Raw genomic sequence first — 27403 nt, 5'->3', positions numbered from 1 at the left:
CTTCAAAATATTTGCTTCACAATGAAATAAAAAGAGCTGTGGACGCACTGCCTAAACATTATTGTAGCTCATGTAGCACTTCCTAAGCATTAGTTTTAGAAATGCCATCTCAGCAAATATTCCCCAGAGGCACAAGTGGAATAGAGTCCATCAAATTTAAGCTTTGAGGCTTCACTTGCAACAAGACACACACCCGCCAACCCCCCACAGTCAGTCGTGCACCAACAAAGGCTCCACTTGCAAGGCACTGTCTAATCCCAGATTTTGAAGCATCCTGTTTGTAGGGTTCCCATGGGCTGTTACACACCTGACTGCTGGACTATGGCTTCCTTGTGTCCCTAAATCCTTTTTGTTTTTTGGCACATCTGAAAGCCATTCCTTTGATATTATTCTTCCTTTTCCACAGGAAACAAACCAGTTGTGTGTCAGCATCCTGGCCAGGAATCAAAGAGAGCAAACTACTTGTCAGGCAACACCCGAGGCACACACAATTAGGATGGAGATGATATTTCAGCAAGAGCCTTTCTGGTAGTAAGGAAAAATATAATGAAAATTTCATGCAATTTTGGAAAAAATTATAAATGTCATCTGTAAAAGTTATGAGTTTGTTTCTATGGCAGAGGTCAAACAGCACTACAGCTACTTTTCCATCCTGTACTCTTCAGTTCAGGCAGGAATAAGAGCTGTTTTATTAGCTATGTATTCTAGTTGCCTCATAGTTGCCTCATGGCATCTTACTAGAGAAAGTGTCTCAGATTCCCAGTGTCTTCCACTTTAGCATGACAGCAACCACAAACTGTCCCATTTATAATTACAGAGGTATACCTGTATTTTGACCTCATAACCCCTCTTTGGCAAATACACCAATTTCTTATGGGAATATATGTATTTTACCTTCTTTCATATGACCAAACAGTCCATGAGCCACAACCTGAAGACGTCAGATACAGAAATATTCTGATTCCATGAATAGCAGATGTGGGAACCATTCATTATACCTTTGCACTGTTTGATCTCAGTTTTAAAAGCTAACCCAACCACAAACATAGAAATGTGAAATACATGGAGTAATAAACAGACACTTTAAAATTTTTCTTTATTTTCATTTTCAAATTTAAGGTCAATCTTCATCAATTTGCAGAGACCACAAAAGTGTTCCCGTTAGTCTAGTTTGAATTTAGATATATTTGTAAATAAAACTAAGTCTGCTTTTTCAAATACAATTTCTGTGCACAAATTATATAGCTCATTCTTTTCATAAGGCATGTAAAACAGATTTCAGTTCAAACATTAACACTTGGGTATCAGAATTACAAACAGAAATTAAAGATTCTCAAAAAAATGTGCCTGAACTACAGAAGTACACACTAAAGACATTACAATATATACATGCAGAGACATGCACAAATAAATATCTATGTGTATGAACATACTAGGAAGATAAAAAATACCTGTGTCCTGGTTTTTATGAAACTTCAGTCATTTAACTAATAAGAATGCATGTTTAACACAGTATTCATATATTGCTTACACAATAATTTTAGTTTCCTATATTTGTCAGTACAAAATCATTTCAGTCACACAGTAAAAATGTGTGTCTTCCAGTCAATGTCCTACAGTGATGCTGAAATGATTAAATACATTAAGGAATCATAAGGGAGAAGATGAAGGAATGTGCAAGGTAAAACTGTACTGAGTCTTTGAGAAGACTAATTTGCCTCATGATGAATTGGTAATTATAAATCCTCTCTCTTCTTTAGACAATATCCTCTTTCTTTTGAATTATTCCATTTCTCACATAGTGGAAGAAGATATATCAAGCTATATAGGAAAATCCTATGTATATATTGTGTTGAAATTGTGGAAACATGACAAAGTTCCTTTCTGTTTAAAATATGAACTTAGATAAATCATAAGAACTCATCATCTGCTGGCAAATCATTCCAGCAGAAGGTGTGTTGTTTCAGTGTACCTGTGGAAATCTTCATGTGCAGCCAAGGGACAGCAAACAAATTATGTGGCAATAATGCCTTTTTGGGGAAAATTGCGTTTCAAAAATCCTGGCATAAAAGACGGGTCCTTTATCTGAAAGTCCATGTCTTTTAACATGATTATTTTATTTGATGTCTTTGAGCCATTTATATTTGAAAAGTGATGCTCAAAGAGCAGACCCTGTAAATAAGACTCCTCATTTCTAAGAAGGCCGCCTGGAGTGAAAATGTCCAGATGATTCTTTGGGCTTTTTTCTTCCACTAAAACCAGCATGGGAATCTATTATGAGGACTTTAAATTGTCTTAAGTGGTATAGATTAGATTCCGTCACCCTAATTATATGGCATGGTACATTATTTTATAAACAAATTCATTGTTTCTACTGGTGGGTATCTCTAGTAGAAGGAAGGTAAACATAAGTATATCCCAATCTGTGTGCAGAGGTAAGATCCACATCTCCACAACATGCTCTTAGTTTTATTAAGGTCATTGGAAATTTGCACATCAAACACTAAGAAACCACCTAGGACATTTTCAGTTACTGCCTAATGAGTAAGAACAGCAATGTATTAGATGAGGAGTGTGTATAAAATTGCTTGTTACTAAAACATGGCTTTTACCACAGAAGTTGGATCCAATCTTTGAATGTCATAAAGTTAAGTTTCAGGATATAAGCAGGTTTCAGGGATCTTGGAGTAGCTCAGGACTATCATGAGCAGTCCAGGGCAGGCAGCATCCACCACTCTGCAGCTGCCACCCTGCAGGGGGATGGGATCAGCACGAGCAAAGCCTGTGCTGTTGCCCAGATAATTGTGTACCCAGGCCATCTCCTGCAAACCATCCTGTCACATCTCATGCTCACCATACAAGAGCTGCCTCCCTGATGGCTGCTGGCATGAGCCAGGGCTGCTTCATGTGCCATGCAGTTCATGGCCTTCCTTCTGTGGTGTGACCCAGCCTTCTGACACAGATGGTCAGCACATCATCACTAAATAATTTCTTAGCTAATAAATAACCTCACTGCCAGGACTCTTTGTTCTTGCATCTACTCACTCTAATGTGGTATCCACCCAAGGCCACAACCTCTGGAACAGCTTCTTACACAACAAACCTTCCCTTGTGTCTTCCTTCAAAATCCTTTTTACCTTTAAACACGTCATGACCATTATTCACTTTCTGTAGCTTTCTTGTATCATTCAAGTTTATACTGCACTCTCTCTGCCAGTAAATCCTTTTAGAATATGCTATGATACGCAAAATTCTGGCTCTAACTCTGGATTCCAGTTTGCCTTTTTGTTGGAGTAATTAATGAACAATTCCTATTGCATAGACTTGTTGTACAACAAGGAAAGGAACTTGCACACCTAAACAGCAAGCTATTAAAATGATCCTAATACAGAATAAACCATGGTTCAGTTCACAATCCTATTCATATTCCACTTGTGTGCCTGTTTGGAGTAGTTCTTTTAAATGGCCCTTTGAGGATACTATATATACATCCATATATATGCCTGATAGGGGAGGCAAATAAATTTATCTCTTTTTATCTTCATAAACATGCAAACCCACAGAGAATATATAATATTACTTCCATATTAAGAAGTAATATGTTGAATTAATTCTAAGACTTTACTATACTGATCATTTATATTCCTTTTAGATATATATTTATTGTAATAATGGATTAATGTGGTACAGGATGCTCACAATGTATTAAATAAATTCTGCACAGTGAATTAATTATATTTTATCAAAGAAAGTTAATTTTTTGAACTGACATTAGAATATGGCTTTAAAAATTGTGGTTATTTTCATGTAATATTAGTGGTAACTTTTTCTAAGTCAGACTGGGCTTCAACATCATCAAAGGGATATTTATAAAACAACCAAGTAGCTATAACTCTACTTACCAGTTAAGACTAGGACCTTCAAGTAAGGCTGTTCAATATGAAAGTTACTACTTTTAAGACCAAAATTATGCCAATATGAACAATAAATTAAAAGTAAGTAACTGAAAGTTTAATATATTAAAACACTACTGTATGACAACTATATATAACCTATATATATAGTTGAAAAGAGATTTAATGGAAGACTAGGCTTTAGTCTCATTTTCTTGAGATGTCTGGGTTTGTGTTTTAAAAAATGTGAATGCTTTAAATTAACTCTGTGGGTTTGAATGTGCACACTCAAAACCCCTTTATGACTGAAAATGCAGATTCATTTGTTCATTTCTTGGTTTTAATTGTGATGAGCTGTACCCCTTATTATCCAGCCTCATCTTAATAGCAATGCAGAACAGGACAGACACAAGGGATAACATAGAAGTTAGTAAAAAAAAAATGTTGTGAATTTCTATGTATGTCTGTGTAGTGCCACTACTTTAGACAAACAACATCTGAAGATCCTGCAGTGCTTGCAGCTGGTTTCCACAAGCCCTGCTTCTGGAGGCACTCAGTAGCAGCTGCCTGCTCTATTCAACCTGGAACACCTAGAGATCTTCATGTCTTCAGTGACTGACATTTAAAGTGCAGTGAAGCATTGTTAAGTCCATCCTCACCTGCAATTTTCTTCATTAATTGGCACAATTCTTTGTTTTTCTTCTGTCACTTTGTCTGATGCCTTTTGTAACATTAATGGTGACTTCTTGTGTGGATGTTTTCTGTGTGTCCCATTTACTCTGTGAGAGTTTTAAACAGTACAGTGAGTTCCACGATGACAACAGAAAGAGTCATTGATGATTAACCCCTAATATACCAAAACAGTTCTACTTAATAAACAGAATGTCTCCAGCATCCCTCACATCCCTCTGTGATGCAGAGCAGCTTCCTCATTCATTGTGGACACAAGCTTTTGTACCTGCTATAAAGGCAGTGGATGTCCGTAGGCTTTGGATCAACCTTCTTGCCTGTAATTATCATCTCTGCATGTGTGTACTATAAAAGCAGGGCAAATAAATCTGGTTTCAGCCCAGAAGTGAAAATTAGAGTTTCCTTTTGATGTCACTGTGAATAGTGCATCACTAGCTTGAGACAGAATTTTCTGTACTTGATTTTATGTTTCTGATGTGAAAATATAATTTTAAAGTAACACTTACATCTGCCTGCATACAAGACCCAAGCACAATATATACCTTTCAGAGGTCCACCATTTTATTTTCAATATTCAAAAAAGTCAGTCTGTCTGAGGCATGCAACTGCATCCCTAATATAAATTTATATTTTTCCATCTCCCAGACTGTCTGCTTGTTGCCATAAGCAACACACTTTAAAGCACAGGAAACTGGATGAGTCTAACAAAGAGTACCCAGATCTGGGCTGATAGAGACACACAGCTGAGTTAGGTGGGTTTGATTATTGCATTGCCACTGTTCTGTGAGACTATTTGTCAGTGTAATGAATGCCAGGTAAATTAGGCATTTTTTACATGGTAAGAGTGCCAGGTAAAACAATGTCTGATACAGTTCAGACACTGACGTAAGTGGAAGGTTCATATTTATCACACAGCAACACCTGGAGTTAATTTGCTGCTGTGTATTATTTCATGTTTCTGCAGCCTAAATACACCAGCTCCTTTGCTATCTGCTCCCCCAGTGCTACTGTTCATGCAAGTACTTGCCAAAGACTATAATGAAAATCAAACCAGATTATTGGCAGTCAGGGACATAATCTGGATACCACCTTTTTTGGGAGAGATGCCTGATCAACCTGTTACTTTCACTGGTATTTGCACTCCTTCCTTTATTACCATCTTCATCATCATCTTTTACTTCTAAACTGTTTTGACATTACTGTAATGAGAGGATATTAAAGTTTCCAGTCCGTGTCAAACCTTTTCCCTTTCAGCAGCACAAGTTGTACCCTGTCATAACCGAGTATCAAGGGATAAAGCAGATGGCTGCTTTAGAGCTTGATGCAGGAGAAAGTGAGAAACAGAGAGGTGACATGATTTATGCCCTGCTAGCCCACAGGCTGATGGCACAATCCAAGTCTTCCAAGAGCACCATGTGCTGCATTTCACTGTATTCTATAGCATGTCGAGATAAAAGAAAAGCTGTAGTCAATGCGAATGTTCAGATAAATAAAATGGGTACGTTTTGAGCTGCAGGGGATAAGCACCTTTTCAATTCTAGGCATCTAAACTTAAGGTGTTCACATTATGTGCTCATCTTATGGTTCCCTGATGCAGAATGGCAGACCAGAGCTGGAGCCTAAATTAGATACTACACTTTCTCTCTAGGCATGTATATTTCTTTTTTGACGATAAGACATGTAGGCAACTTCCTTTCTTATGCACCTGCATTAGTGTATGTAAATACATCTATAATGTAGATGATGGAGAATAATGTAAATGCTTTCATTATCATCAGAAATTTTCTTCCCACTGAGCTGCAACAGCACAGATACATGTCACTGAATGTATCTCAACTAGAAAATGCAGGAGGATATCTTCAGTGTCCTGGGGCTTCAGGGCAGGAACCCACGCTTGACTGAGCAGTACCATTACAGTCAACACTCACATTATTAATACGTTGTGGGAATTTGCCCATACTTCCTACTGAGTGCAGTACAGAAGTAATTTTCCATTCGATTACAAAATTAGACAATTTTCTCGAACAGTAGGACAGGTACACACTGTAATTATCAATTGTGACCAAGTCTTTTTCAAATTGGATTAATAATTACGTAGTTCTGTTCAACCATATCCAACCTCACCAATTAAAATTTCTCTGTGGGCTAGTGGCTATGACAAGCATTTGAGCTTTTCATTTACAGAAATCCCATGGCTCTAGATGTCTTGCTGCTGTGGAATACCTTTGTACAACAATACAATTTGTTTGTACAATACCTTTGTATTATCTTTTGCAACACAAAAGATAATAATACTATGGAGATATAAAATAAATAGACATGTACTGATGTGTTGTGTATTAGCAAATGCAAGCTAAGTTCAATCCAAATTCCCTTTTTCATTTGCTCACACCCCTTGGTTTAAGGATGTGACTCCCAAGATGGGACAACTTCTTATAGGGTGGTTGTAGCAGTTCTGCCACATGCTGTGCTGAGGCACTTTCAGTGGAAAATTGTCTAAAGACTAAGCTCAGTGAGGAGGAGGCCCACACTGGCAGTAATTCAGCAGAAACAAACTGTGCATGCCTGAAGAGCAGGGACAGCAGGGGAGCTTGTTTCATGTCTGAGAGGCAAGAAACAAAGGATAGAATTGCACAGAGGTGTTGCAGTCATTCTCTGTTTAAAACAATGCAACCAATGGGAATTAAGCCAAAGGAATGACCCAAATGGTGACCAAAACATGAAATGTGCTTGAACTTGAAAATATATATTCCTTTTCATGCTCCACGTATGCTAACAAAGTAAAATGTGTACAATCTTTACATGTATATAAAATCACTCAAACTCCATTTAAGTGTGAAATTATTTCAATTGAAACTTTTTTCCTCCACCTTCAAAGAAAACAATAAAATATGACTTAACAGGGGAGGGAGGTCAGAGGAGACTCTACCTCTGTGCCCTGGGGTGGTTAACAGGCTGTACTCTCTCCTCCCCCATGGGGACACCTGTCAGGTAAGCTTTATTCCACAGCAAAACTACTGCTTATGCATTCAGTTTGTGGACCTTACTCTGTCCAACAGGCAAGAAATTTCACTAACTGTGAATGTGGAGTCTCACTGAATTTGCCCAGACTTACAGTGCAATGCCGGTTTTGCATCAGGGATTGCACTGCTACATCTGCAGACAAACACAGAAAGAAAGGGGGGGATCCTCCCCTTTCTAATTTTTTACATGACACAAGAATTGGTGTAGTCAGCAGGATTGTCATGGATAAACAGTTACAGAAGTTTGAATGTGCTCCTTCCCAGGCAGGCAAGGAATGGGCCCAAAAATTCTGGAAAGAAAAAGCAATTATTTGTGCAGTATTGGAAGCTTGTTAATCTGACATGCAAAAGGGAATCGAAGAGTCCTTCTCTCAAATATATTGTATATAGAACATGCTGCTTTGAAATCAGAAAATAGAGTATTAAAGTCATCACTGGCTTTTGAGAGGGAAATAAAAGAAAGATTGGAAACCCCAAAACAAGCATATAACTTGTAAAAGAAAGGTAATTTTAAGATTCTACTCGCTTCAGCAGAGCATAGAGAAAGACAATTGTTGGAGAAATTAGGTAGGAAAAAATCATAGAAGACTGAAAAAAAATCTGAGAGAGGAAATAGAGGGCAGGAAAACAACTGAATTGTTACTATCTTTGGAAACTGAGCAGCTGCACAAACAGTTACAGAATGAAAAGGAGATAAAGCAAAAAATGGAAGAAAAGGTAAAAATTATGCATAAGAAATTTGCCAGTCTAGCCAGCATTGTACAGATAAGAAAAACAATTGCATCCCTTGGAGAATGGTGAAAAAGCTGAGAGGACAGTGGCCACTCACCGTTGTCTGCAGGAAACCAAATGCCAATATTACACCTTTAACTTCTGCTGTGCCAAATTTTGTGGAACCGGTAATGCAAATTCAGGGAGCATCCTATTCATGGAGGGCAGATGTAAAAGATGCTGTTTATGATTCCACTCTGGGAACACCTCAAGGCTCAGTTCATGCTCACCCGGAAGGGAGTGCAATGTACATTTGACAGATTCCCACAGGGAATTCAGAAATGACTACACATTCTGTGATTGCCAAACTTTTACAGTCTCACTCTATCCAGATGTGAAATTAAATTATATTGTAGTAAGAGGAGAATCCCCTGAAAGAGGAGGGGAAACAGCAACAAGAGCATGGCAAGCACTTCTCAAAGTAGAAGTTGAGATTCCCCAAGAAATGCCAAGGGCCATGTAAAGGACTTTGTCTGCTACATCTGCAGATACCCCAGAAAATAAGGAAGTCTCCCTTCCCCAAATTTTTAGCTAACACCTTCTCGTATGAGAAACCAAGGAAGCAATAAACCAGCCATAGATTTTGGCTTTCTTTCATCTGCAGCAGCTCAGCAGCTGCTATGCAAACAGGGCAGCAAGTGGAAACCTGTAGGAGGCAGGTAGGTGGGTAGGAGCTGTGACAGGAGAAGGCTGGTCTTTGGTATAGCCCCAAAGCCTTGTTCTTAAAATGTATACAATGTACACAACATATAAGTGAGGGGGGAAAGGGGGCAGGATCTGATCCAAAGCCTACTGAAGTTATTGAAAAGACACCCATTGACTTTCTCAAGCTTTGTGTCCAGCTTTGAATGAACCAGGGTTCGTGCAGTGCACATATTTTAAGCATAACAGCAATTAAGAGAAAACATGTTCCTTTTCAGATAATTAACCTGAACAGTTTGCTCAATACATGCCACAGCTGGACTGAGTTGGAAAGACATGAGAGTGGGATTTTTTTTTACAGGAGCAAGTGTGTGTGTCACTCTGACTGGCAAATAAAACATAGATTCTGTGGCTGCTCAGGCATGAAGCATTGCCAGAGGTGCTCAGCTCAGTCTCGCCACGACTGTAGTGCAGCCTGGCACCATTTTCTCATATCTCAAGACATTACATACAGTTTCACTGCAAAGAGAAAGGCTATCACAAAAGTAACTTAGTTGAAGCTAGTTGCTGGGCATTAGGAAACATAATTGCACTCGTACCTCTGTGGTCCTGAAGCCATTCTGTCTCTGTGTTGTAGCTCCCATGCCGTGGGCTATGGGGTTTGCACACTGAGAGCCACAGTTGCTCCTCTTCTCAGCGTTCAGCATTCCAGCTGTGGCTGATGCTGTAGATACACCTGTGTGAGCCAATTTCCCATCCTCCAGAAGACCTAGTAGGGACACATGGAATTGGGCAATTAATACTGAGGAGCAATTTGCAGCTGGCTCTGGCATCCCCCTATTTTGCCACATTTTGTGATTGTGTCAGTGATTCTAGGTGTGGTACAGTACCACAGTGAGGGCAGTCTACCTCCCTGTGGCATCTTCATCCTCACATTTGACATCACTTGGCCTTTTTCTTGTGGTCCACAGCTCTGTGAAACATTGGCTCAGAAAACTTGGAAAAATAGTCAAAGAGTGCAGCATATCAGTAGATTTTTGCCACCTGCAAGTCTCCAGTGACTTCTCTACACATGTGACTGAGAGTTGGACTTAAGACCCAGAGAAGGCCCCCTTAAATCTGTTCCAGTTCTGGGAAATGAAGGGGTTAGATGTGAGCATGATAGATGAGACCAATATGAGTTGAAGGGTTGCTCTGTGCATAGCCTTGCCTTGAATAGTTTTTCATTTGAAGTTAAGAAATTTATTTCACGTTGCTCTATCTGTCAGCAATCAAATAAATAAGTAATTTGCTTTCTGCTCTAGCTATGTGGATGCATATGCATCGTACAATATGATATTGGACAGCATAAATGAATTTTCCTATCTTACTGCATTAACAAAAATCAGTTGTCATTGATGGTGAGTGCAGAGCACTCATCATCTGGTTGCAACACTGGGTCTGAAATCCAAATACAAGGAGTAATTGAGATGCATGACTGTTGCTTTCAATTTAGTTTCTCTCAAAGCTTATTTATGAAGAGCCTAATGTTAAAAGAGGAACAAAGAAGGCAAATCTCCTAACTGGTAATGCAGGTATCAAACCCAGAAAAATTAAGGAGTCACAGACACTAAGTGAGAAAAAAGTATGTGGAAAAGCAATGACAAACCGATGCTGTATGAAGCGACATCGTGTCATCAAAACCTTCTGTATTAATTAGGTAGGAATTCAAGTGCTGTGTTAAAGATATTAAAAAGGAAACAAAGTCCTGAATTCTTTTTCAGATATCTGTAAAAAAAGATGATTTGTCAGTAGAAAGCAACATTTGTCAGTATTAGCTAGCAAAGGCAATGCCTGGATTCAATAAAGTTTCACCCAAATATTCAAAGCCTTGGTCTTGAAAATATATAAAATTTTGTGAGAATAAAAGGTCTTTAAGATCTCTTCTGACTCAAGCCATTCTATGATTCTGTGAGTTAAGAAGTCTGAACACAAACTAGGCACTGCATTTCCCTGAGCAGTCAGAAGATGGAGGCAGAGTATTCCAAAGACACTTTAACTTGTAGGGTGGTAACTAGTTTTTGATAGAAAAAATGAGCTGAAACTCGAAAATATTATAATTTATTTTTTAAAAAATACTTCTGTCTTTGGAAAATGCCTTTTCTGCTAGATATAAAAACTGATGTCATTCTCGTCTAATTTAGGTTCAACTTCAGTAAGGCAACAGTAAACCTCACCTATCCTGCATCTCCCAAAATTCCCCACGTACTTATGCTTTAGGTCTTACCTCTTCCTATCACTCCACAGGGCCAGAGGAGAGGCCAAGAACGACTTGGTGCAGGGCAGTAAATGGCACAGACTGATATTGCAGACAAAGCCAGTGTCAGGAAGGGAGACAGAGAGGCAAAGAGCCAAGTGAGCCAGAGCTCAGCCAGGAATCCACTGCTTCACCTTGCAGTGGAGCTCTGACATCAAGCTTGAGCACAGCTTCCAACAGGCAAACTGCACTAGGAATTGCATACTAATTCCATTAATTGAGTCATTGACTTTTCAAACATCCAAATTATGAGTTTTTCCTTCTGTGGAGTCATCCTATGAAATTACTTTCCACCATGTGTCTCTTTGGCCATCTGGCCTCTGACTAAATTGTCTGGTGAAACAGCTGTGTGCTAAAAAGCCATTTTGTTATTAAGTACAATTGTTCATTTATCAGATTATGTTGCATCTTTTGGTCCTGCATAGAAAAAAGTTTTCTTGCATGACTCCATTTCCAGAGGATAATGGAAAATCTCAATCCTGAAAATGGTATATCTGGCTCATTTTTTGTCTCTTAGTTTGCAGCTTGAGCATAATTGCTCCATCCTGCATTATAGAGGTGTGACTTTTTTTGCAATATTTATACAATATACTTTTCAAATATAAACCAGGTATCAATATTTGACCTTCTACTATCACTACTACATTCTCAGATGGGTGACCTAGTGGTCACCAATACTAGGCAAAAAGATTTTTTATTTTATCCGGTAATATGTTTGCTATTCTGAAGATAAGAAACTATTTTAGAAATCGTTTTCATAAGCAAATAGATGATTTAGACAGCAGATAACAGTTTAATAGCTTCAGTGACTTGCTCTTATGTATGAACACCAAGAAGAAATTACAGTGAGAATACATAAGCAGTGGTGTTAAGAGCACGAGATCTGTTGGCAATCCACAAATCAACATCTATTTTATATACTAGATACATAACACAAAATGATGATTACAAAACAGAGATGATGTTAAAAAAAGGATTAGGAACATATGTTTGCTTTTAAAATAGGAAATTTTTTTGCATTGCTATTTAGGATTTGCCACAGTACACAAAAGCGAGGAGTTAAGTCTCTTGTGTACTATCTGGAATTTACAAGCCAGCAGGGTGTCAATACAAAGGGTCTTGTCTCAGTGTGGTTTAAAACAAGCAAACTGTTGAGATATTTATGCCATTCTCACAGCAGGGGTTTGGTAAGTAATCTCCTTGGTCTTTCATGGTAGAGCTTCAGTTTACATCAGTGTTGTTAAATCACTGTAGACATTTAAATGAACAGGTTCAGCAATTCTGTTTTCATTCCCATCTCTTTCATGGCACCCCTGCCAAAAGTCTGTGGGCCTCTTTAGGCCGGGGGAACAGCAGATCTCATCTCAATGCTCTGTCAAATACACATATTTTACTTTCAAATGAACTGGCAAGGCTACAATATTCTCAAGGCTCCATTCCCAAAACCTGGGTTTCTGGGTGATTATTAAATGCCCACCAATGTGATGGTGAACCTTCCCTCAGGAATAGCTGCTTGAGGTTTGGAGGAATGGATGACAAGTGCCAGATATTTCACTGCATGTAATCAGGTTTATTTGCGAGGAACACACACGAGTTCTCTCCCAGTGGCCACAGGGAGAACCCCCCTGCAGCAGCCCCATTGCTCACAGATCCAAGTCTACCTTTCCAGCACAAAGTGAGCCTAAAAGAACTTGTCCTCCCATGGCAATGTTTACCAGCACCTTCCTCTTCCCTTGCTGGGCTGCACAGGCACACTAAGTCTTGCCTTTCTTACCAGACCAATAGAAATCCTTTAGGCTGGAGTTTGACAAATGTTTTTTTCAGCACCATCATGGGAAGAAAGGGTTGTTTTAAACTGAAATCAATCCTACACTTTATTCTTCCCCCAGTGACGCAAGCAGTGAGACTGGCACAACTTGGGAGGTAGCACAGCAATCAGAACAGGCAGCTGAAAGCAGCTTAGGCTGGTGTGCTCTCCAATAAAACAAAACAAACACAATGATTCTTAAATTTTGAATGAGCTTTCATAAATTGTCAGACAACATCATCCCAGTTCTGTAGTTTAGCAGACAGATATTTAAAATTGCAGTCTGAAAAATTGCTCACAGTCTTGCAAGTGAATGTCCATTCAAAATGCTTAAATCATGTCGCTCTAAACCTCCCCCACATACACATTTACATGGGGAGGCAGCTGTCTAGAAAAGCTTTGAAAAGAATAATTTTAGTAAATAGCATGTTCATCACAGAGAAGTCAGTGAAAATGTAAAATATAGAGTGAAAATTTAAGACATTAGACCCATTTTTTTTTTCTATTTTCTTTTATTATAATGACAACACTAATGATAACAAAACCAAGGACAAACATTGCATACATGCTGCTCTAGTTCTTCATACAGCCTGGTCACACCTATGAATTCAAATTATTCTTAATGACAGTATCTCATAAAGAGGAGAGGAAATTTTTACTCTTAGCTCTTTCTAAGGAGATTTTTGTATGAAGATTTTTGTATCACCTTTGCATAAAGATGGTGTGAAAAGGGGGGAAATCACGTAATTAATTCTGTTTGTGAGAGTAAAACTGGTCTAAAAAGCAAAGTAGTGTCATGGATTGACATCTGGCACAGAGAGACAGAAAAGAGATCTAGGGGGCATAATTTTGTAGTCCTTAAATATCAGGACTACAGGAAGGTTCTCAAACCACAAATAACACATAGGTAGGTCTGCCTGGATCTCCTGCACAAACTTCATCAAAAGAGTGAATCTTAGTAAGATTCAAGATGACCTGAAAATGTCTGTGACTGAGAAAATCAGCAATGCTGCAGTAGCTAATGCTGTCAAGAAGTCTGGGCAGGGCATGAAGCCTTGTAGTAATGAGACAAAGTTAATCTTAGCCAAAATAATCAACTACTTTTGGAGAAAATGATTCTATGTATGTTTGCCACAGTATTCTGTCACTTTATTTTAAAGCAACAGGTAGTGACCAACACAGGACATGAATTCTGACCCAAATGTTCTCCAGATCTGACCCAGTACCCACGAGAACCTGTGCTGTCATGTGTTCTGTCATGGAATAACAAGAATGCAGTTGTTTAAAGCAGGTAGCTGTTGATTAGCTAGATTTATACCTTTGAAACTGACTACCAGTCAGCAAACCAGTAGAGTTCAATTTTCTAGTTCAGCAACTTCTTTTTTTTTTTAATCAAGGCTGTTATCTCATGCATACTGCATAAGATGCTGGTTTAGAAAATGCCTGCCTTTTTAAAGATGCTGCACTGTTAAGATAGACTCTGAGAAATCTCAGAGTGAAGACAAATGAAAAATATTATCACCACCTACAGGTGCTTCCAGAGGAAATCTGTGTTTGCAATCATCACCAAGTTTCTTGCATTTAACGCTACAGAGTGCTAATAGGTACAGAAAGCACAGAAACATCTGTTTTCTCTACCTACTTTCCTGATTTGAAACCATATATTTTTGGGAAAGCCATGCATCTGCAGGGCTGGTGTGTGCTTCTGCTGCAAAAACAAGACATAGCAAGGATCCAATTAAAAATGGAGTGGAGGCTCTGACAAAAGTCAGGTTTAAGTCATTTCCTCCAAAGCAGTAGCCTCAGGGATGAGGCCAGATGCTCAGGAAATATGCAATAGCTCTTTTACCTAACAAGAAACAATTTAGAAACTTTCAGGCATAGCAGAGAGTGGGCTGGTGAGCTAGGATGAAGGATCCAGATTTACAGAGGGATGACCTGCTGCAGCAGGAAAATATCATTAGAAACAATGTTTTGTGTCAGTAAATACAATAATGCAAAAAATTTGTTTCCCAGACATTCAGAGCATCCAGAATGATTTCTCTGAGCTCTAATGTGATATAAATTTTAGACAGTGAAGCAAAATACAGCAAACACATTTGCATTTTCCACACATTTTGGAGGTCTCTCCAAAGCTGTCTCCAGGCAGGGAGGGCTGAGCCATGCCCAGGCACACTGCTGCTGTGGGGAGGCAGCCAGGAGCTCTGTGCCTTCCTCCATACTTACAGGAGGATGCTTATTTGAAGTGAGCTCAACCCAAAGCACAAACTCTCAAGCTGCAAACCTTCACATCACTTGCATGGCCTAACTTCACAAGTACATGCAGATGCTAAATCTTTGCATATTGGTCTATTTCAATTTCAAATTGTGATACAGGATCACAGTATAACTATCTTGTAAACAAATTTAACAGTGTTGCAACCATATCTGTGAAATAAAGGTGAATATAAAATTTATATTTATTCTGAATAAGAAAAGCATGCTGCAACACTCTTTAATGAATGTGTGATCATTTCAAAACTCCAGACAAAGGGTTCTACATGGCAAATAGACTCCAGACGATGAATTAAAGGGAATTGGCCTGATCATCAAGGGAAGATAAAAAAGGTAAACTTGAGAGAATTGTAATCATGGTGCTAGGCAAGGACTTAATGCCAGAAAGACAACAGAGTTTAATGCATGAAGGTACATATTTTGCTAACTGGAACAAGATAGAAAAAAAAATCACTATATTTTGGAATAAGCACCAGCAAAATTTTGGAAGACCTTGACAGCTGAGTACATCTTTTGCCTGGGAAAATAATGACACAGAATGGATTAAGCAACTAAACAATGCCACATGATGTGCCAGAAACAGATCACTCCTTCCTCCATACTGAAAAACTAACATACAAATAGTAAAGTTCTGAAGTGCTTTTCATAATACTGGATTTTAGAAGGATAAAGAGTGGGGTTATTTGTTTTTTTCACATGCAAATATACTGGCTGTGCTTCAGTAAAGCCCATGAAAAATACATGCTAAAAATTGTACACTCCATGCACAATACCTTATGTCAGGGGTCCAAAATATGGCAAATCAGCCTGTTTTCCAAAAGTGCTGGCCTTTGGCTCAGTTCCTGTCTAAACTCATCCTTAAAATGCCAAGGAAGAAGTTCTCCTTACAGGAGAGAACTGTGTGAGATGGGAAACAAGCAGCAGGCTGCCGGCCCTCTCTGTTACCCTTCCCACTGCAGCATCTACCCTGCTCTCACCAGTGGATTAGAGGTGTCCACATCTCTTTCCCCCTCCTTTACCTGGGCTTTCATTCCTCTTTGGGATGTGGTAATAAAACATCTCTCATTATGATCTAGACTAATTTCCAACATCGGCATGGAAAGCATGACTATAATTCATATTACCTAGCTAATCACACATGGAATTTTAAGATGAGCAAAATGCATCATTTCAATTAATCACACTAAGGAGCAGCAAAAATTATTTAGGCAGACTAAATATAAATTCTCATAAAGGTACATGAAATGCAAGCTGAAATGACTCTTTGGTTTTGCTTACCAAGGTTCAACAGCTCGACATGAAGTTAAATGTTCCAAGTAGTACACTGCACATTTATTTTTAAAAATAGTGATTGACTACTGGGATAATTTACAAAGGCTTAGGCAAAATGTCAGCCACTGGAAAGAGGTAAATTCAGTCTCAATAACCCAAAGGTATGCTCCTTGTGGGAATGAACTCAGGGAAGTCCACTGGGCCAGGTGGCATTCCCAACCATGAATATACAGAAAGGTACTGCTGACTTAATTGGTTCATAGTGTGACTATGATCATAAAGTGCTTTGGCTTTGAAGTATCTGTATTCATGTGAAAAAGTCATCACTCACATTTAGTGTTCACCCTAAAATGAAAGCAGTAACTACCTTAGAACTTTATGCCATCAGCCATCAACCATCTTCTAGATAAATCCATTGCATTTTTTCCATCTTCTCCACACACAGTGTAAACACTCAGAAAACACTCAGGCTTCAGCATTGTGCAAATGTCAGATATTCATGCTTTTAGTACTGCAAGTGCTTGAAACAATTTTGATGGCCCACCTGGGAAATGCTAGCAGTTTACAAAAAGGAAAATTACAACGTGAGGACAATATCCAGACAAAATGTACAGAGACAGAAATACAACTATATACACTGTTAGGAAACTGGTAAAAAATCTGCAATCAAAATATTTCAGTCAGTCAATAAAGAAAGGGCTGGTTATTTTTCTCTTCAGTAGTTAGCATGCATCCAAACCATCTAGCCTAAATCTCTCATCTCCCAGAAGGAACGAGGCTCAATATTGCTTCGTTTTAATCAACTGCTTAAAATGTTAGGCTCAGTTAAACAAACAGCAATGCAGAGGGGCTCAGTGAATTTAGGAAAAACTGAAAATGCAAAGTCCTGCCTCATAGCTCCCAGTTGCCCAAGTTAATTGGTAAAATACCACTCCTTCATCTGCCCCTTTGACTTACTTTTAACCTGTATTTTTCCTAAACAGAACACAAAAGGCATTGTGACAGTCTAGGAAAGCAGACTGGTATTTTAATTTCTAATGTATTCATCAGAAGATAAAATTGCCTTATTGCATTATTTCTTTGCACAGAGCAAAGGACCAAGCCACTTGTTCCATGTGAGACAACTGCTGAAAAATGTCTGCACTCACCACACAGCCAGAGAGATCTGGTCCTGTACTCCAGAAAAGAGTAAAAAGTAAAAGTAAAAAGAGGGCTGCTTGGTGCAGGTCAAAGATAAAGCCTTACAATAAACTGCTGGCTTTGATAATTCCATTTCTGAGTCTTACCTATTATAGATTCAATTAAAAATAAAACTCAACTTTCAATCCCATATTTCTTTTAACTGTAATCTGTTTTAAACTGCAGGAACATCTGAAGGGAAAAAAAAAGTTGGAACTAGCAATATAATTTCTGTTTCTATGAAGAGATACATTTCTAGAGTGGATTACAGTTTAAAAAAAGAGAGAGATTTCTGTAACTTCAGTGATTAATTGCTGCAATATGTGCTTAATATTGAAATTTTGGAAATTTTAATCAAATGAGCAACGAGGTAAACTGCACTATGAACTGTGTGTCCTGTATGCAATACATTGCACTTCTACTTTGAGGTTGGCAGGAATCTTCACTTAAAGCTAATTCAATTTTTAACTGTTTGCTGTGAATTCTACATTCCTAAACTGGAAAAAGCAGATTTAGAACTGTCTAGAAAGTGTAAATACATTGCCAAGGAAAAGAAAAAACAGATTTGAAATGCCCTGAATCAGGTTATAAAGGCTGGAATGGTGGAAAGAGTGCTATTTCCACAAGAAGATTGATTTTGCAGAGCAATTTCCTTCTCAGCATCTTGCAGGCAGGATCTGCCATTGACAAAACCATCACTCAGTTTTCCTGCTCAAACTCTTTCAGACACTCTCCCTCTCTCACCATCCCTCCTCCCCACCACCTGCTGCAGTGACAGAATAAAACCTCTTCCTTTAGTTAATGACAGACTTTTGGCTCTCATTAACTAAGAATATTATTGCCTTTAAAGATTTCAATGCTGCAAAAAAGTTTTTTTCCACATGGAAGTAATTTGGAAAGACAGTTCCAATTAATCTCTCCTGTAAATCAGCTCTATTGATGCTCAACAGCCTTTCTGCTTTCTGGTATTGTGACAGCTGGGAAAGCTTTCATGTAATTCAAGTGTTCCTGTATGTGAAATTCTTTGTAAATTTACTTTATCAGTTGCTAAATTATTATACTGTGGTAAACTGTGGGCGATCAATCCTAGCAGATCTGCTTTAGACTATAGGAAGGGCTTATCAAGACTGTTGGCCACTAACTACATGGATATTGATCAAAGCCTGAGAGGTTTTGTGGGAAGATTATCATGGTTTGGGTTTGCAGTGTTTTGAGAAAATCCCAGAGGCAGACAGTGCAATGAATGAAGAGGCTGCTGGGGAAGGAGGAAGCATCTGGAGAACCCTGTGCAGCCCCTGCCCTCCCTTCCTGTCACAGGGGGAGAGGTGGCTGCTCCCACCTGAGACACGAGGACCACTCAGGAGGCTCCATGCAGCATCTGAACCACCCACTCTCAAACAAGATGGAAGTTTTTCCAGCTATTGACTCTGATACATCTCACAGACAGCAAGCTGAAGGGTCATAATAGAAGAAAATTTCTCATCTCCCAAGTATCTTTGACACTTTTACTTAAGCTCTGCTTTCTAAGGATGCATCCTTTTTTATGGCAGTGGATATTTATTAAAAAACAATTAATTTAAAAATACTTCCAGAGCTGGTGGGGTAGATTGCTTACCATGATTTGATGGGCCAAATATGTATCAGTGCCATTTTCTAACAGAAATGTGAAATTAAACCAGAATTGCACTCTCAAATGACAGCAAAGGTGAAAATGTATGGAATAGAAGAATTAACAGCTAGGGTTGGGCTGAAAAATATGGTCCTTACAAAAAGTTGTATTTATCATCTGAGTCTGTTTTTTTCCAATAATTTCAACTCTGTCTTGTGGTGCAATAAATACCGGTTTAGGCCAATACTGTAATCCTTGATCAGCTTCTGTGCTGAGCAAACCTCAATCTATGATGTACTGGGTTTGCATGGCCTGGTTTTGGTAGCAAGGGGGTCACAGAGGTGGCTTCTGTGAGAAGATGCTGGAAACTTCCTCCATGTCTGGCAGAGCCAATCCCTGATGGTCCAGAAGATGGACGTGGCACTGGCCAAGGATGGGCCAATTAGAAATGGTGATAACAGATTTAAGAAGAAAATCCAAAGGTTGTAGCATAGTGGTGATTTTCCTGCCAGAGAAGAACACAGTGAGAATATGTGAAAGGAACAACTCTGCAGACACCAAGGTCAGTGGAGAAGGAGAGGGAATAGGTGCTCCAGGCATTGGTGCTGAGATTCCTCAGACCATGGTGCAGCCAGCCCATGTGAGGCATCTCTGCCCCTGCAGCCCATGGAGGTCCACAGGGATGCAGAGATCCACCTGCAGCTGTGGAGGAGACCCATGCTGGAGCTGTGGATGCCTGGAGGAGGCAGTGACCCTGTGGGAGGCCCGTGGAGAGAGGGGGCCCTGGTGCCAGGCTGGAGCAGTCTGTCCTTGGAGGACTGCACCCCCTGGAACACTGCAGCAGTTTTGGGGGACTGTTGCCCATGGGATGGACTCACCTTGCAGCAGTTCACAGAGAGCTGTTTCTCGTGAGATGGAATCAGATTGGGGAAGTTCATGGAGAGCTGTCTCCATGAGAGGGACCCCATGGTGCAGCAGGGGAAGGATTCCTTTCCCTGAGCAGCAGGAGAAGCCTCAGGTGGTGAACTGATCATAACCCCCATTCCCTGCTTCCTTGAGCTACTGGGGGATGAGGTAGAGCTAGGAAGGAAGGAGGGATGGGGAGAAGGGGAGAAGGTATTTTTAAGGGTTTCTTTTATAATTGTCCTGCTCTGTTTTTTTTAGTGTAGTAAATTCTCTTCATATCACTAAGTTGAGCCTGTTTTGCCAGTGACAGTATTTAATAAATGATTTCTCTCCCGGTCCTTATCTCAAACCATGAATCCTTCATTAAACTTTCTCTCCTCTGTCCAGCTGTAGAGGGCAGTGAGCGAATGCTTTGGTGGGTGCCTGATATCTGGCCCAGGCCAACCCACAACGACATGTTGAGTGGGAAATGGCAAAGGTACTGCTCTCATGTATTCTCACTCCTCTCTCCAGCTGCTGTTCTGTAGGTTCTTCCCCCCATGCTTCTTAAATATGTTAACCCAAAGGTGCCACCACTGTTGCCTTGGCCAGTGGTGGGTCCATCTTGGAACTGCCTGGCTCCAAGGGAAGTGGGGAAAGCTTCTAGCAGCTTGTCACAAAAACCAACCCTGCTCCCGCTACAAAACATTGCCACGCAAACACAATACATTATTATACCCAAGGTCTGGGCTAAGATGGAAAGGGAATTGCTGCAATATGCCTACAGTCCAGGAAGAGCTGCATTTATTCACTTTTACTGTAATTCTGAGCTGCAATAAGGCTATCTCTTGGAAGTATCACATCAGAATGACTGTTAGAGTTGTTTATTAAACATACCAGATTTTGAAACAACCCATTAATAAAAGAACATACTGGCATAAGAGCACAAAGAGATCCTGGTAAAGCACTGATCCCTCTTTACCTCTTGACCTAAACCAGATGGTTTATTAAATATTTTTCTGCAGTCCAATTCACGAAGAACACTCTGCTGCAGCGGGCTGTTAATTTACAACCTGATGCTCGTTTATTTATTTCCGTTAAGCTCTTAACTTGGCGTACCCCTGGAGAAGGAGGGCGCGGATGACGGCAGCGCGGTGCGAGCCGCCCCAGTCGCTGTTGTCACGGCAACTGATGCTCGCACATCCCGGCCCCGGCTGCGGCTGCCCTCGGCTCTGCCGCAAACCACGCAAAACTGACCGCCCTAAACTTCCCTGTGAAAGGTGACCTCCGGAACGCCGCCTTCTGCACACCGAGGCGTGACCCCAGCCTAGGTGCACGCCGTGAGCTTGGTCCATAAAGCGTCCCGGAGTTTTATGAACTCCGAACTCAGTGGAGCAGCAGCATGAGCCAGGCATTTAGCCCCAGAGAGCAGAACAAGAATCATTCATAAACACACAAGCATATTAGGGCAATTATGCAAGATAAACTGTTAGCCAGCCAGATTGCTAGGCAGTGATAAAATTTCTCCTATATTCCTCTGATTTTCTCTATTTATTTTACAACTTGATTGCCCTTCCATTTCATAGTTATTTTGCAAATGTCTTCACTGATCCTAAATTGCAGGTTTCATTCCTGGCACACCACTTACTGCAGTTATGTTTGCTGATGCCATGAGCAAGTTTTCCTTCTGAGTGCATCACGTGAGTCTGTGTGAAATACGGATAATGTTTTCTTTAATATGTTTCAGAGAAAAAAATTACTTCACTAAGGAAAAAGTGTAAAGTTCAAAGAATAAAAAGCAAATTTTTTTAGCTGATACTGTGGGTCACATAATGATAAAAAAATCAACAAATATTTTCCTAGTTGAGGAACTGAACAAGTCAGTCCTGAGGCAATCAGTATTCAACTTTTCAGTTCTCATACAAGAGAATTATTTTTTACTTGGTTGCAGCATCATTTAAAAATTAATTACTTTTTTTTCATTTCAGTAACAATCCCTATTAAAGACTGGGGTCTGTGCTGGTTGCTGTGGGAAAACAGCAAGGAGAGATCCTGTCCTAAGGCACTTGCAGCCCATGGGGTAAATTGATTGTAAAGTCTCTCTGATCACAAGACAACATGTCATATCCACTCTGAGGCATTTTCAGGTAGAATAAAGAAAAAATAATTGAATACAGCAGCTGACTTAGTCACTGAAAATAGAAAGAAGTAGAAATAAGATGGTTTTAAACGTCCTTTAAAACAAATAAAAATAATTTTTGTTAAAGTTGATATTGAATGTGTTTATAGAGTACTTTTAGAGTCCTGGTTTCTGCTAGCAAATTGTACATCTTAAATTTCTAGAATATACATATGCATACACTTTGCAGCAAGTTATCCCAGTATAATACAACAGGTTGTGCAAACATGTTCCAAAATACTTGGCAGTTTTGTGTGCTTTTTACTCATTCAACCTTTTCCCCATGGTTTGTGTGTAACCTGTGGCGCTTGCCCTGGGGACTCATCTGTACCCATAGATTATTACTTCCTCCGAAAGTCATTACTTTGCTAACACTTCCACTTAGCTGAATCAGACCCTCTAAATAGAAAGAAATTTGTGCAGGGAGCTGCAAGGACCAAGGAACAGTTACTAAGCAGACATGTAGTCTATTATTTCCCCCAGCTATAACCTATGCAGTAGCTCAGTCCTGTGAAAAGTTCTTTGCTCACATAGCAATGGATGTTCTTCCAAGAAATTGCTTTATTGTAAGGGCTCGCTGTGATTCTTTCCTTTTTTCTCCCTCACAGAAGCCACTCACCCTATGAACAGCACGTACACTTAACTTCCAGAAAACACCTTTCAATTCCAGCACCTGCAGTACTTCATGAACTTACTTATTACTTTTCTATCCCTCTTCATCCATGTCTGTTTGCCCTGTTCCTCATTGCCAAAGCCTCAGTAGTGTACTGAAACATTATTAAGTTATATAACATATATTACTATATAAGCTACAACCACCTATATTTGTGTCTGTTGGTGACTTCTCATGACCAAAGTCACTTCTCATGAATCTAAAACCATCTCTCTTATTTTAGGTATGTTTCAGCAATTAATACTGTCCTGTATGTCTTCCTGTAAAAAACAGGGAGATTACAATACATTTTATAAAAAATGGATGTAAAAAATCAAGTGGGGAAATTAACAAATAGTCTAAGAAGGGATCAATAGAAATTGGAAAAATAGAAAAGCAAATGAGAAAATTTTAAAACCTCAATACTTGCCTTTTAATTTAATAATATTTAAGCTTTCACAAATATTTGATAAAGATACAGACATTTGGCTACAAAAATACATATAGTTCCAATGAGAGCACAGAAAGCTAAATGTACTGGCTGAAAAAAGAGAAGCATATGATTAAATTTGTGGTGGTATGAAATTACTAAGTTTAATATATGGTAGCTATTAACCCTTTCTCATTATTACACTCTCTGATTCTGTATACACGGCATTCTTTCACACAGGAGTGATTTACTCCTGTTTACATTTTGATGTCCAGTTCTGTCATTTTTCTACAACTGAGACATGTTGACAATCACAACCATCTCTTGCTGCTTTTGTCTTTTCCCAAAATATTTCTTCCGTCCTATCTCTATGTCTCTATCTTCATTTGCAATTTATTGCAAATGAAAAATGTCAAAGGAGAACTTCATCCTCTTTCCCCATTCTCGTTTGGCTGGTGCCTCCTTCCCTGGCTGCCTCCTCCCTTTCTGTGTCCCAGTTACAGTGCCTTCCTACCTTGACTTGTGCCAACGTCATCTCTCAGTTCCCCATCTCTCCCATCCTGCTCTTGTCCCCTCCCTTACTCTTCCTTTTTATCCCTCACTCTTAGGTAATTTTCAGTTCTTACCATAAAGGCATGTTTTCCTCTTCATGTCTTAAACCCATACTTGACCTCATTTGCCCCTCCAGTTGCTCCTTCTTCTCCCTTCCATCTGTAAATTCACTTCAAGTGCTGTTTCTAGTCCCTGGAGGACCTCTCCTTATCCCTATTCCTTCCCTACCTCAAACCTTACCCTACTACATCTCTCCATGAAGTACTTTATGACTTTTGAGGCACTAATTGGGAGCAGTGTGTGTTCCTCAGGTTCCTTAAACTGCTGCCACCACAGCCCCGTTGAAGAGTGAATATTGCCCTAACAGAAATCCTACTCTGTCCTTTCCTCATCACTTTCCTTCTAATTTCTTCTGCAAGGTTTTCTTGTAAAGCTTTTCATGCCCTCATCAGTCCCTGTTGGTCTCAAGTGTTGTTCTCCTTATCTTTGGTATTCTCATCTCTAAACACAAAGTCAATTATCACATGCTTCTAGGAAGAATATTTACTGATCTACCTCTTTATTACCTCCTATTCAGAGTCAGATCTTGGACCTTCTAGCTTCTGTAGCTTCTGTTTATGATGTTTAGGCACTACCTCAAAATAAACATGGCTAAGATAATGCTAATGCTAAGTGTGGGTAAAAAGGTAATGCTCTGTTTAGCTTTCACTGCTGGAGACAACACTATTACCTGTCATTTGAACTTACTGGTCAGCATCATTTTGAACCTCTTTAAATTCCTTATAATTTTATCCTTATAATTTTCTTTAATATGATATTTCATAGACCCATTCACCTTCAATTTCTCATAATTTCCCATGTGACTCCTACAGAGTCTTTCTTTAGCCTTTAGGAGTACAGCATAGACCCTTTGTGACTTCTCCCTGCCTGTTGTATTTTGGTCAGCAGAGAGTCGTGGTCCCTGTTCCACCTGGCCTGTGATGCCCATCTTTGTGAATTTTCACTCCTGCCCTTCCTTCCTGCTGCTTTGTTACTTTCTACAAAAGTCTGGAAAGCCACTTCTTTTCATCTGAACCTGCCTATAGGCATTTACTGCTTTATATGGAAATTATAATCTATTCTGGGCAGCAGCCATTTATGCAATATCTAGCACAATGAATTTCTGGACCTAGGCTGAGATTTCTAGATACTGCTGCAATACACAATCATTCTTAAATAATTTTAAACTTCACATAAGATCAGAGCTCCTCAATCCCTTTCCCATATCTGCCACTTCTCTAACACCTCAGGTGCACGACTAGGGATGTAGCATACTGACAAGAACTGGGAAATTCAAACTTACAAGTCTGCTCTTGTGAAGCCCACCCTCTCTGGTCAACCTTCTGTATATCAGAAGGCATCAGAGATAGCATGGAAGAAAGCTGCTTCTTCCTTAATTTCAATTTATTTCCTAAGTTACTTGTCTTGCAAAAGAAAAAGCGATGTATTTCACAGCAAGAGCTTCAAGGACCGAGCTCTCTTCCCTCCTGATAACGCTGCTCCACAGTTGACGGCGTCTATATGCTCTCGCTCGTAGCGAGCACCGCAGTGAGCGGGTCTCCAGAGCCCGAGCCAGCTCTGGTAGCCCAGACCTGGAGCGCGGCGGGGCCGCTCCCTGCTCTGCCCGGTCCCGACTGTGCCCGGTCCCGACTGTGCCCGGTCCCGGGGCCGCTCCCTGCTCTGCCCGGTCCCGACTGTGCCCGGTCCCGGGGCCGCTCCCTGCTCAGCCCGGTCCCGACTGTGCCCGGTCCCGACTGTGCCCGGTCCCGGGGCCGCTCCCTGCTCAGCCCGGTCCCGACTGTGCCCGGTCCCGGCGGGGCTGGCCGGGCAGGGCGGACGCTCCGAGCGCTCCGAGCCGCCTCGGCTTCAGCGCAGCCTTGGGCGCCTGCATTTCCTAGGGGGCCAGAGGGGCGGAATGCATTCTCCTCACAGCAGGAAAACGGGTGGATCGGCGCACATCCCCCGGGCACACACACCGTGCATGTGCAGGTGTATGTACAGCGTGTGTAGGGGCACACACAGGGTGTGCAGGTGCTCATACAGTGTGCGTACAGACACACACAGTGGCTGTAGGAGCACACACAGCATGTGTAGGTGAACATACAGCGTGTGTACGGGCACACACAGCGTGTGTAGGTGCACACACAGTCAGTGTGTAGGGACATACACAGCGTGTGTCGCAGCCGCTGCCCTCCCCGCGGTGCCCGCTCGCCTCTCCCGCACTCACCGGGGCGCGGGCCGCCCTGCTCCCGGCCGGGGCCCTCGGCGCTGCCGTCCTGCGGCGGGCTCTCCGAGTCCGTGTTGGTCAGCCAGGTGGACTCTGTCTCCCGCGTCCAGCTCTCGTAGTAGCGGGGCTCGATGGCGTCGGCCCGGCTGCCCCCGCAGCCCATGGTGACGCCCCGCTCACAGCCACAGCAGCAGCCCGGGCACCACGGCCCCGCCGGGCACCATGGCCCCGCCGGCCCCGCTCACGCTCTCAGCCCCATCCCCGCTCGTCCAGCGCTCCCCGGCTCCGCTCGCCCTTCTACCCCTTCTCCCCGGCTTTATTATCTCCGCTGGTCCCTCTCCCGCTCCCCACCCCGACTCCTGGCTGTCCCCTCCCCTTCTCCTCCCTCAACCCTCTTCCCTCCCCTCCCGTTTCTCTCCTCTCTCCCATCCCACCGCCTCCCGGCTCGTCCCCGATCTTTCCCCAGCCGGGGGTGTCTCCGCCGCGGCTCTGCCCTGCCCTGCCGAGCCCCTCCGGCTGCCCGCGGCCGTGGGCAGACACACCGCGGGCGGGCAGCAGCTCCCTCCTCCCGGGTTATCTTTACACGGACAGGATTTACACGGACATGCCGGTGTGCCACAGCTAGCACCGCACAGCAGCCCCCCGGCCTGGTCTTGCACCCACCAGTGTGCCATGACTGGGTCTTGTGCTCTGTTTCACTGAGCCATCTGTCCCTTCCCTGTTTTAGCCGGGAGAGCCTTGCTCTCACTTTGGCGTTGCAGTTTGCTGCTGTACAATTGGGAATTGAGGGTGCAATACTGAGTGCTCAACTCCAGAGGTACTTCCACTCTTCCCTCTTGAATACTCACTTTGGGAAACCAAGAGCATGAGACCCTGCAAAACAGACTATAATTTAAATTTGTTCTTGGGTAACCTAAGTGACAGACAGAGATTCTGCATTGAGTCATGTTGATGGTGGTTGCAGTTTGTGTTGCAAGAGCTGC

General features: G+C 41.1%; 1 protein-coding gene across 1 annotated transcript; it reads right to left on the bottom strand.

The window, feature by feature from the left end:
• Window positions 1–1079: 1079 nt before the first annotated feature.
• On the bottom strand, window positions 1080–26583 carry BAALC (BAALC binder of MAP3K1 and KLF4). The gene is made up of 3 exons (XM_014879377.2): window positions 26421–26583; window positions 9619–9788; window positions 1080–4672 (listed from the first exon to the last, which is right to left on the bottom strand). Exons 1-3 carry the CDS (start codon window positions 26581–26583, stop codon window positions 4568–4570), a joined length of 438 nt encoding a protein of 145 aa, XP_014734863.1. The 3' UTR covers window positions 1080–4567.
• Between the last annotated feature and the right edge of the window lie 820 nt (window positions 26584–27403).

The sequence above is a fragment of the Sturnus vulgaris genome, chromosome 1 (assembly GCF_052056855.1).
Source record: "Sturnus vulgaris isolate bStuVul1 chromosome 1, bStuVul1.hap1, whole genome shotgun sequence".
Classification (NCBI taxonomy): domain Eukaryota; kingdom Metazoa; phylum Chordata; class Aves; order Passeriformes; family Sturnidae; genus Sturnus; species Sturnus vulgaris.
The sequence above is the reverse complement of the archived record's forward strand: the minus strand, read 5'-3'. Positions and strand labels throughout refer to the sequence as shown.